Source organism: Camelus ferus, chromosome 7 (assembly GCF_009834535.1).
Source record: "Camelus ferus isolate YT-003-E chromosome 7, BCGSAC_Cfer_1.0, whole genome shotgun sequence".
Lineage (NCBI taxonomy): Eukaryota > Metazoa > Chordata > Mammalia > Artiodactyla > Camelidae > Camelus > Camelus ferus.
This window is the reverse complement of record NC_045702.1, coordinates 22,290,730-22,303,454: the sequence shown is the minus strand read 5'-3', so window position 1 is coordinate 22,303,454 and position 12,725 is coordinate 22,290,730. Positions and strand designations below refer to the sequence as shown.

At 42.3% G+C, this 12,725-nt stretch overlaps 1 protein-coding gene across 3 annotated transcripts in view; it reads right to left on the bottom strand.

Moving 5' to 3' along the window:
* GRM8 (glutamate metabotropic receptor 8) overlaps positions 1-12,725 on the bottom strand; it is a 677,086-nt gene that overhangs the window by 658,840 nt on the left and 5,521 nt on the right. For all 3 annotated transcript variants that reach the window (XM_032483576.1, XM_032483575.1, XM_032483577.1), the window contains exon 2: positions 7,838-8,660. In XM_032483576.1, coding sequence (XP_032339467.1) covers positions 7,838-8,347 — 510 coding nt within the window. In that variant the 5' untranslated portion in view covers positions 8,348-8,660. The remainder of the gene's footprint in view (positions 1-7,837; positions 8,661-12,725) is intronic.

Genomic DNA, 12,725 nt, shown 5'->3' with positions numbered 1-12,725 from the left:
CACAGCCCCAAGGGAGCCCAGGGTGACACTGTGGGGGACACAGAGACAGACCCATGACTTCTCCGACGCTGGGCCTAACCCATAGATCCTGGGTTATATCATAGTAAGGAACGCGGCCTCCCCAAGCACAGAGGGAGCCTGGGAGAGCCTTGAAAGGAGACAAATGGCCAACACTGAAAACACATGACCAGAGTGCTGGGCCAAACAGAGTAAATCAGCGGGGACTGGCCTCGTTCTGGAAACAGGTAAAGGTGACTTTGGACAGTACTATACCTGGCCCCCTTCCCACCCCATCAGCCTGGTGCTCATATAATGTATTTAAAGTACATAAAGAGAACACGTATAATTCTATACTATTAAGTGTGCTTAGACATGAGAAGAGTCCTGAATTACAGTTAAAAGAGATGTCTCTGTCTTTTGCCAGAGAATGTATTGTATCAATTAAATGGGTAAATAGGCCCTTTTTCCCCACTGTGGGGAAAGAAGAGCCTCTTGTGACCCTCTGTTGATTAAGACTGCTGGGGAGTGTTATTTGCAATCTCATTGCATAATGGAAATCAGGAGGTAGCTGTCATGGTTTCTGAAGACAAATTGCTGGGAGCTGAGACAAATCGTAGCCTCTTTCGTCTCTTTCTGTTCTCAATTCCCTGTTAATGTGTAGCTTACAGTCTAAGTTTCTTACATCAGTCTGCTCCACTGTCACAGGTAGTAAAAAAAAAAAATGAGTTAAAGTGGTCATCTGAGCGACCCTGCCTTAGGAACCGTGTTCAAGTGACCATTCCATTGATCGTTACTCCTGAGCCATGCATGATTTAATACGGAACACAACTTCCAAAAGGGCACACAATTAAAAATAGATCCATACAGCAGCTGCTGTGATTATGACCAATATGAACAGAAACTCAACCAGGCATGAGTCAAAAGGAAAAAGGCTGCTGCTAGACAGAACCTGGTTCAACCTCATTTTTCTCTTGTGTACTTGGACTTGCTAAGTCAGCCAGCCAGTGATTTGCATGAAGCAGAGGTTCTCAAAGTGCCGTCTGTGAAACAGCAAGCAGCATCACCTGGGAACCGTGAGAAATGCCAAGTCTCAGACCCAAACCCAAACCTACTGACTCAGAAGCTCTGACAGGGGGGTTCAGCGATCTGCACTTTAACAAGCCCTCTGGGTGATTTGTATGCAAGCTCAAGTTGGAGAGTCAGGAAACAGCCCTCAGGTGCTAAGTCTTCCCAGGAAGGTGCAACCTTTGGTTGTAAAAAGCCATCTTCAGAAGAGTCTTGAAACCAGATAAAACCACTGCCATGTTTAATTTTGCTGTAAACTAAAACTTCTCTAAAAAATCAAGTCTGTAAATCTTTTTTAAAAAACTAACCACTGCAGTCTTTAGGGTAAATGCACAGAAAGAAAAGCACAGGATATTCCTTATGCAGATTTCAATATATGTAACTGAATCACTATGCTGTACACCAGAAATTATCACAACACTATAAATCAACTATACTTCAATTTTTGAAAAAAGAAAGAAATCAAAGTAACCTATCAGTAAAGGATTTATTAAATAAATGATGCTCTATTTATATAATTAAAAACCAAGCAGTCAAAGTTTTATAGTTCTCAGTTCCTGGAGTCACCTGGTGGTTACTTAAAATATACCAATGCCAGGGCTCCACCCCAGTTTCATTGATCTTGGGTAGGGCCTGGGCTTTTTTAAAAGCTATCCAGACGATGGTAACATGCAGCCAGGGCTGAGAATTACTCAGGTGAATCTACCTTAACCAACATGGAAACCTCTCCCAGGCGCATTTTTACGTGAAAAGGAACGTTCTAAAACATAACTATTAATAAAATTCTCCGTGTGTGTAACTTTATTAATAGATATGTGTGTTTGGATGTGGTCTCTTTCCATTTTACACTATCTACTTATTCATTGCTAAACCTTTCGAAATGAGAATGTGCTTATGTCTTTTACTTATTTAACTTTTAATTTTAAAAAGTCTGGGGGTGGGAATAGCTCAGTGGTAGAGCACATGCTTAGCATACATAAGGTCCTGGGTTCAAACACCAGTACTTCCATTCAGAAAAAAATGTTTTTTAAGAGTACATTTCTCTTTAAAAGAAAAAAATCTGTTTAGAGAAAATGTGAATTGGTAGGAAAATGAGGCAGCACATGAAAATAGGAACTCCGAAAATACACCATCTCTCCTTCTTTCTCCCCTTCTCTCTCCTTCTGTTCCTTTTTCTCAAAGAGAACAAAAGTAAATACACAAAATCCCATTTCTGTTCTATCTACCCAACGCCTGTTATTTCCCACACCTGGGACTGGGGTGAGGGAATGGGAGGAGATGGAGCGGGTAGAGAGGAATGGTTCATGTATGCATTCATTCATTCATTCCGCAAATATTGGCTGGGTTTCAAGATAGATCCATTCTAGGTGCTGGAAATAACAGCAGCAAACAAGACACACACGCCCTCATGGATAACACGGATATCATCCTGCCCTGCTGGAGCTTTGTTTCAGGGAACAAAGAAACTGCATGTGGTCAAGAGAAGTGAGAAAAGACTTCTGGAAGTAGAGGTGGACCTTCACCCTGGGAGTAATGGTAGCCATTAGGGCTTTAAGAAGAGGAGTGTCATTACCAAGTCTACCTATTTATATATCTCTATGGCTGTGAGTTGTGCAGTGACCACGGGCAGTGCCCATTTCTCCCTGCACCCCAACTTGGGGTCATGAAAAGAGAACACCCACCACTTCTCATCTGAGGTGAGTGGGCTTTTTACAAAATCAAATTAGAGCTTGCTACCGGAGCCAAGGATTGACTGAGGGGTCTATCTTCCAATTTTCCGTTCTATTTGCTATCAAGTAAGATTTAACATGAAACATTACCTCCTGTTGAGGTTATCGATTGGGCTCATTTGTCTGTCCATCTAACGAGACGAGCCTGGATATGGCAGATTTACCTGCTCAGAGCTGATGGTTAACAAAGCCCCATCATCTGCGATAAATAACTCACAAAACCCTTGGCTTTATGGAAGTGGTTGCTGCAATTAGCAGAGTGTCTTGGAAGAACATATATCTTTGTAAACACGGTAGGGTAGGCGATCACACCCAGGGTAATGGGATGCTTCACTGTACTTCACTTACTTAACATGAAAGTCAATTTTAGCCATTTGGATCCAGGACACTTCCACACGGGGAGAAATTATCTAGCCCACCTACAAGTGGATTTCTATTTAAAAGTCCCGTTTGATTGCTTTGGGAAGTATACACTGCAGACTGACCCCCATCCTTCCAGAGTTGAAAATTTACTCTCTAGGGAAAGTTAACCAGAAAAACATAAGAGAGAAAAGTTATATGTGACCCTGTCCTTTAATAACCCCGATGCATCTATGTGGACATTAATATGCGTTACCTCCAAGCATTGATGTGCTATTTTTAACTTAGAATGTTCAATCTTTGCTCAAAGTAAGACATATGATTAGTGCTTTGAGGAACAGATTTGCTCTAATTTAAAGGAGAAGGGTGGAAATGTTCTAGAAAAGGGAAAAGATCCCAGCTCTTTATAAAACATATGCAAATTCCTCAAAACTGCTTTATAAAACAAACTTAAATTATGGGCTTCCCAGTCAACATTTCCAAAAGGCCCTCTCATCCTTTTTTAATTCTTCTCAAACTACACAATCTCTGTCCGAGAGCCGGATCCGTCTTTTCTTTGGTCTCTTTGCAACACAGGAGCCACTGAAATGGTATATTCCCCTTCATGAATATATGGAGGATGGAGCAGTTCTGGGCTTTCTGGGTTTGCTGCTCTGCAGTTACGTGTCACATTATCCCAATTGATCGTACTATTACCTAAACCATTAACGTGCTATAGGAATTAAACAATCACTTCGCTGACCACTCTGCCCCACGTTAACCCATATATGACACAGGTGTGCATATGTGCGTGTGCTTTAAGCACAACAGTGCTTCTAAAAATTTCAGATCATTAAAGTTGTTCTGTGACTCTCAGACTTATTTCCACTCCCAACACACCTAAGAAACATGAAACACTTCAATCAGTACAAATGGTTCTCAGGAGGGAGCTGGGAGACACACACTCACTGGGTCCTGTCCTGTGAAAAGCCTCTGAGGTAGTTTTGAGAGCCTACATACACCCCCAGGGCATGAGGACAGAGGTTGACACTCAGGGTTGACAACCACTGGTTTAGCAGAGAATTGAGTGTCCCTCAAGCCGCAGGACAGCTTCTGCCCCAGGTGGGGTCTGGCGCCACTCCCTGTCCAGCTCTCCTCTAATTTTTTCATTTGCCTCCAAGCTTCAATAGGAAGATAAACAAAGATAGGGCAACACTCCTCCTTCCTTCTAGAGACGAGCAGGACCAGGTGTACCCCAGAGCAGAGGAGATGGGCCCCAACAATGCAGCTTCTGGGAGGCTGAATGAACCTCCCCTGATGCCTGAATCCCCTTTACAAAGACCAGCCATTTCATTGAACCACACTTAGGGATCCTGAGGAAAGGCAAATCCTCCTCTGACTTAAACCCAGACACACTATGTGCAGAAGACCAGTAGTACATAACAGCTCCTTTCCTAAAGCCAGGCTTCCATTAGGAGAACACGGAGGGATAAGAGGACAGAAGAGGCTGCCACAGGAGGCAAGACAGAAGGAGAGGAAGACGGGGATGTTGGAGGACTTTGTCTCCTTCACAATTTGGCCCAGGCAGATGCTTCATGGCTTTACCAGGATCGTCCAAAAAAAGAGAACTGAGACATTTGGAGATTACTTCTGATTTCAGCCCAAATATTTTCTATACAATTTTAAGCAGGTTCCCAGCTACATTCTAAAAACCCCAACTAATGTTTGTTGTTGAGCAGGACATTGAATAACTTCCCAACTTGATTCATTAATCAAGACCTTGTTTACATCCCTTACGGTCAAGGTTAATTGTTTGTGTGTTTTCAAACCAAGATGCTCTGCCTTCTGTAACTCCATTAATCCAGGAATAAGTAGCAATATGTTGATATCCATGCATCTTTTTAGATTCTATGGGTCATCCGCTGTCCTGGAGGGGCCCAAGCTCCATAAAACTGTCCTAAACATTTAACTTTACTCAAGTCATAGCATTTGCTTAATCAAATTATTATATTCCAAAAGGGAACTGTAAGCCAATCTCTAACGTATTAATTTGCCAATCATCCCTTTGATAACTATTCAAATATTCCACGTGTTCTCACATATGTGTTTAAACAGCATATATTCACACATAAAGTGAAACGTTTTCTATTCCATGAGTGCCCGTCATGATTAATGTAAGCATGGAGTGCTGGCTGGAGGTCTCATATAAATCATCAAGTAAATGACAGTAGCACAACCACCATTACGCTGTAATTATCAGTTCACATTCATGTGGTTCCAGGTTCAGCTGGAGGGTGGGCTGATCCCCTATATCCTCTCACTTACTTTTAAAAGACAAGTTTTTCAAGCTTTCAAGCCCTAGTTATTCAGTTAATACATACATTTGCTCCTATATAGTAAATGCTCACTCCAGGCCAGCATACTAGTCTTAGTTATGACATCTACCATAACCAACATCCCCTCCTGGCTACAGAACTGACCTGAAGCATTAGACTCTGCCCAAAGAGTCACTGGTAATCCTCTGATCTGGTCAAATAAGGTCCCTCCAAAGTTACCCAGGAGAGTAAGGAGAGAATTGGCCAGTCAGTGAGGGAAGAACAGAGCAGAGCAAAGCCAGATCCAGACTGCATCAAAACAAAACCCACCCTTCAGGTGGCCTGAGGTTCCCTTTGGCAGCCCAAGGAGGCAAAGGACAGTTACATCCTGGTGGAATCCTTTACTGCATTTTCCCGTTAAATCCATCCAACAACCTAACACAATGTCAACATCCCCATTTTACAGATAAGCTGATTCTGTACAAAATTAATGTAAAGAAGCTTTGAAAACCTCAATTCAGCAATTATCACCTCCACCCCACTCCTCAAATCCTTGCCTATTTTTGGCACCAGATTATAGGAATTCACAGGAATTACGATGGGATTGATGGGAACAGAATCCATGTAAAAGGGTAGGGTAATGAAAAAAAGGGGCCAGGGGTAATGGAAGAAAGGGAGAAGAGCCTCATGAAGTTTTCCTCTTCTCTAAAAGTGGGTATGGCTGAGCCATAGTTGATGTGTTAAGAACAGAAAAGAGATGCTTTGGAGCAGGGCAGGAGGGAGATCGAGTCTGAGAGGAGAAGGGAATTGGGAAACTGGCGGGACTAGACATCACCCAGGAGACAAAAATACCCTGGGGTTCAGCGTCAGGACTGCTGGGAGAAATCCTGGATCCCAGGATGCGGGGGTGAACCTGGAGAATTCTGGTTCTGCATCTTGCCTCCAAGCAAGGGGTCAGTCAGCCCCAGAGAAATCACTAACAACTTCCCAGCTTCCCTTGAAAGTTTCCAGAGGTGGGGAACTAGAGCACCCTTGGCTGCCTTTTTACTCTTGTGTCCCTCTCATTTCCAAGAGGCTCCTCCTAACATCTGGCTCACTTATCTCTGGCATTCCTTAACGCCTGCATGTGCCTCTTAAGTACTCCTTGGACACAGAGAGCTTCTACTCAGCAGCATCCTCATTTGAGAAAATTTCACCAGTCTGCAAAGGGTCCTTGAGCTGCCTCTTAGCATTCTTTCCTCTAAACTAAGGGAATTCGTACAGAAGCTGAGGGGATGCTACAGGCATGAACCAGACTAGATGGCCCCCCAAGATAGCTTTCCAAACCAGAAAGCCTTTGATTCGAACACTTTCATCTCCCTTTTGAAGTAAGTTTTCCAACACTTTGTTCATTTTTGTCACAATATCTGTCATCTGTCCAACTTCTCCATATTCTTTCAATCTTTTTAAATCTAATATGCATAGAAACAGTTTCTCACAATATAAAACGAAGACTCATTAATTCAGAATAAGTTGGAAAAGTCACGTCCCACTGACTGAAAAATCAGAGTGAAAAGTATTTTCAATTTTTAAAATTATGTCTATTACAGAAGACCACATAATGGATAGTAATAAATAAAATTAGAGTTAATGAAAGATGACTTATAATTTTATTTTTATGGAACTTTATATTTTAAAAGTATTGTTCCATATGTTATTTCATTTTGCCAATTTTATTCAATATGCAAATGTAATTTATAGGTAATGATCATCCAAGCTAAATCAAAAAGTCTCAAATTATCCTGCTAAATTTGAACTTTTAACTCAATAAGAATTACATGTAATTATTCTAAGTCTGCATCAGAGCAGTCTGAATTAATGAGGTTCTGCTCTATTGTACCTATAATAAATCTGACAATTGTATGGCCATCTTCTAGCCTAGAGTGTCACTCCCATCTACACATTAGTAATAAATACTATTTCTCACACAGGAACTTTTGTCATAACAGTGCGTCCCACGCTAAAGAAGTTTCACCTAGTAAATTATCTTAAACCTCAAATACCATTGGAATATTTGATATGATAAATGAGCTAAGAGTTCTCTAAAAACACTTGCTTTGTTTTAAAATATGCCTCAATAAAGAGCATTATCCCAAGATGCTGAGGACTCAACATGGTACAAAAATGATCACCTGTTGGTTCCAGAAAAAAAAAAAAGTCACAATGAATCTCATGAATTATTTTTTAAATGGAACTAAATCAACACATATAGAAACCCAGACACAAAATCCTCTCTTCGAGGAACCTGTGACCCTAAGATGGTCTAAGAGCATCTTCACTGCTTTCTCTTCTTAAACTGCAGTTGGAGTCAAAACAATGTATTGTCAGAAAGACAATGCCTTTACCTACCTTAAAAAGTCTTAAAATGTTAGCCACCATGATGGACACGGAGCTCGCGGCAGCACCTATGACGCCAGAAATCTTGTCAGGCTTGGTGAAAATGGGCGGATCTCCATTAGCACACTTCACGTCGGAAGCGTCTTTCTCTATCAGTGCCTGCACGAACGTTAGTGACTGCTCCAAAGCGTAGGTGTCCCTGGAGCATGTGTCGAGGATCCGGACACCCAGAGTGATATTGGAGAGGAGCTCAGGGTCCTTATTAATCTGGTCGATTGCATAAAGCATGGCCTCCAGTCTGTGGATCCCCTTTTCCTTCTTCAGCTCCCCACAAGGCACCCCTCTCTCGCCCTTGGCATGGACAGGGAAGAGACCCCCCAAAATGATGTCCCCATCCACTCGTATGGAATGGGCGTACTCCTGGCTGTGAGTTCTTTGCATCATCGTGAGGATCCAGTAGAACTTGGCGGTCAGGAGGAAGAAACAAGGGCAAGAGGCTGATCGCTTTCCCTCGCATACCATTTTCTCCACAGGTGGTGTTGCAATCTGAGACCCAAACTTTATTCTTGCCACAGAAGAAGGGGGACCACCTGAGGCTGCACCTTCTGGAGGCTACCATCAGGGCCCATGGGGAAAAGGCTCTGTGGGGTTCAGCAAGTGTTCTTGATTTCAATGTCACAGTGAATTTCCATCAGACCCCAAGGTTCAATTTTACTTCCGAATAAAGTCAACTTGCCAGGAATGGTGCAAAAATTAGAATAACAGCTGAGGTTCTGATGTTGGGATGAGGTCACCAATTCACGTCCTTGAAGTCAGCCCTGTAGCAGAATTATTCCTGGGGAGGGAAGAGGAGGAAAAACATAAAGGGTTCAGTTTGATGGGTCTACATTTTTCATATTTTTAAGCTCTGTTTGCACCAACCTCTTTTGTTGTTGTTGTTGCTTAATTTTCCCTATTCAGTAAGAAACTAATTCTTTTTGTCCCCTTATGATCTGAACACCTGGCTGCACTGCATCTCAACGCGGAGACTGATGACACTTTTGGAGCAAGGGAAACAGAAAAGTCTCAAAAACTAGGTTGATTCTCCCAAATCAGAAAGTATTTTTATTTACCATTTTATTTCAATAAATCCAATTTCCATGAAGATAAAAATCCTGTGGTTGATGGCATTATTTCTTTTCAAATCTGTTTTTACTTTCTACAGATGTCTGAATTTAGCATTTAAATTTCGTCCACAAAATCAGGATGAAAGGCTATTTTCTGTGATGTATTCAACAAGCCAGTCATCTGTTAATGGCATTTTTTAGTGCCACAGATTTCCCAATGGGAAAAAGCGATTATTCAATCACAAAAAAAAAAGAAAAAAAAAAAAAAAACCACCCAAGGAGCTCCAAATGTTTAAGTTTTAGAGCTTGTAAAAAGATTTAACATAGAATGTCAGCTATTTCATGTAAATTACCCTATTGTTCTCCAGTAATAAAACAAAGACTTGAAAATTAAACACATAGGGTGGGATATATGTGAAGGTATTCCTGTTACCATTGTCAGTTTCCCATTAATTTGTCAGAGTGGAAGCAATGGGTGTGCTTATTGTTCTGAAGTAAATGCTCCTTGATCCTAGAATCACCAGGAGCAAATCAGAGCTGGAGATCAATTGCAGAGCTTCTTAAATTTGTCCACTCAGTGGGGAAAACGGTGATTTCATCAAGACTAGGAATAAACATCTACAAGCAAATCTACAGAAAGTTTATTCTAGGACCTCCGCTCTCAAAGAATTCCATGCGACTCTTCCAAAGGACATTTGTGGAGGTTTCACTGAAAACCAGAACTGACTTAACATAAGGGAATCTGATGTATGAAACGCACACGTAATGGCAAGGATAAACAGCACCATCTTACTCTGGCAGGATGGTTAATCTAGTGTTCATTTCTAACCTACTTATACATATGGGTTTGAAACCTGAAATGTGGACAGTTCTCCTCCACTCTAGACAACCAACATCTGGCTGCATTTTCCATTCACTTGTTCAATTTCCAGTTCATAAAATTTTCATTCCATCCTCCCTGTCCCAAAGGAAAGGATGGTACGTCCCTAGAGGACAACTGAACATATGTCCAAAAGCCTTCAGAGAAGGCTGCACTTTTTTCACTTTCAGATGAGCAAAGGGGGCTCATCATAGCCCACAGCCCTGGATTTCTGAGTATATACACCTGGAGTACACTCAGAAATATAGCCAATGACCCAGTCTGCTGAGTTAGTTCTAATCTGCCTATGACAAGCATTTCCTGTCTCCTGGCACATACTAAGCCCTGGATTTCCTCTATTCTGCCCCCAAAATACTTAGTCCTTTTCTGATTTTTCTTACCACTTGACTGATATTCCCTCACACACAATTCTTCCAGCAGCTGATTCTCCCTCAGAAAATCTGTGATTTGGCAGCAGCCTGACCTCAGGCATTCCACAAAAGGAAACACTTAGAAAGTCAACTTGACTTTCTGGATGAAACCACTGAAGTGATGGACCATGAATTACACTGACCACTCATTAAGAGAAATAGGATTGTGTTTCACAAGGAAGACCAGTTAGAAGATGGTTGAACCTCATTAACTCTGACCACTAATTCAGGGCTTGAGACCAAGTCCACAGGGCTGGGCTGACCCTGAACATACCCTTTCTGACAGAGCACAGAATGAATGGATACATGAAGGAGAAATATTGAAGGGAGAAAGAAAGGGGACGTGTTGTTCTTCAAAGACCAGCCTGTCTTCATTACCCCCAAGCCACCTCCCAAAGACTTAAAACACTTCAGAGAATAATCGTTTTTCAATTATAGAAGACCCTAAACACAGACCATCTGTTAATTACAAATCATCCTTACCTACGCTGCTCCAACGGCACTAACCCAGGTCCACTTGCTACACAGTCCTAGATGTAGTAACACTGAGTTTCTTTTAGAAGTATTCATGTTTGCAATAATTTTAGTCTCTTTGGCATCTCATAGGTCTTTAAGTTAAGGAAAGATTGGGAAGTGAGTAACAGTGAGACAGGAATCGGTTTTGTTTAGCAGATGGATGCACTTCGATGAAAAACGATAGGTTCCGTTTTGGTTGATTTTTATTGGGCAGCTCACTTGGACTTTTGCTTAAGTTTCCTGCTTTGCAACGTAGAATTAATGGCACACAATGTCTCTGAATTTTGGTTTTCTTGTCAGGCAGACCCTGCCTGCCACACAGCACACGTGGAAAGCAGTGGCTGGCGTGGGGGAAGCGCTCAGTAAACAGGAACTCTCACTGCTAATCTAGGCTGCAATTCATTTTCCATTAATGCAGAGCAAATCTTTCCATATTTGTTCACTTGGTGAGGTTTTTACTGACACTTTTCATCACTTTAAAATTAAAATCAGAGCTACTTATACAATGTTGAAATACAGCCGTTATTTCAAAATCTGATACGTTGTCATAAAAACTCAGACTCTTGATGGCTAGAAGGCTTAGTTTCCCCTTTAAAGTCTAAGGGAAAATATGTTTGCAAGTTTGTGGAAAACGACATAAATCTGGTTGCATCGTGCAATCTTGCATTGCCAAATCTTGCTCTTGAGCAATTCTTGTGAGCTTTAATCTAAACTCATCCTACTTGAAGACAATGAGTTTTAACGAAATAATGACCTTTCGGTGCCATTGAGCCAAACAGCTCTACTTCCTGTTCTGTGCTGGATTTAAAATAAAACAGTTTTCCTCCCCAGCTGACCTTCCTCCGGGGTTTGGTGCAAACCTCGCCTGAGCTGATGGACTTCTTCGAGGAGGTGTGAGGTCTGTGCTCCTGAAAGCGACCTCAGAGGGGAGCAGACACCTTCCACTGTTTCTCAGCCCAGAGGAGGGGTTTTCCAGGATGCACCATCGAGGAGGCTTAACCATTAAATGTCGACGCAGACCTTCTGGTTCATTCCCTCCCAGCCCATCCTAAGCACACGGTACACGGGTCCCTTGTACATCCTTAGCTCTTCCATTAACCGGCTCACTGGCCCGAGTCTGCTGGGGAGCAGGCCCCCCAGCTAGATGAATCAGTGGCCTCCCTCAAATGCTCTAGCTATTTCCCGAAAGGCCAGTGGTATGGACGGCTCCTCAAGGCCCAGGGCCCTGAATTCGGCTTCTTTTTATTTCACTAGGTGCCTTTTCTGTACCAAAATCTCAAGCGCCAACAGAGTATCTCACTGAATTTTCATACACCAATCACTAGCTCTTGTAAAAATGAGGGGGAAAAGGCTCAGGAAGGTTGAGTATGGCCCAAAGCCCCAAGCTAGAAAATAGCACCACTGTCAAAATCCTCAGGTCCTCCAGGTGGGCCCTGTCCTTTGAGAAAGCACCCTCGGGGCTGCAGAGACTGACCAGGACAACATAAGCAAGGGGAAAGGCCCTGCCCCTCCACTGAAATCTCTCAGAAATGCATATATCTTCAATAGTTAGCTCTTTAAGAAAAACAACTGCACTCATTAGGAGGGTACAATCTGGGGGCATTTCCAAGGCATGGTAATTCCTGAATCTTTCAAAGGGTTGAGAGTATCAAATGCAGTTTGTCCAAACATCTCTGCTTCAGATCAGGTTTCCCAGCCAGCCTGATGCCACAGAGAACAAACCCACCAAGCCATGAGGAGGGGGCTTTACAGGGTCTGTCACCACGTCTTCGTCTTCCTCCAGCACTTGGCAAGTGCTTTTAAGACAGGACTTGGTAAAATTCCTCACAGGCGGATCATTAGCCAAGAATTGTAAACTTTTTCTCATGGAAAGGCCAAACAGCATCCCTAAGCTGGATTCCATTCAGCTCTTTAACAAAAAGGTTAAGCTGAATATTGTCATCAATTCACAAAATTGCAAATCCAGCAGTTTCTCTTGCAACAGCCCA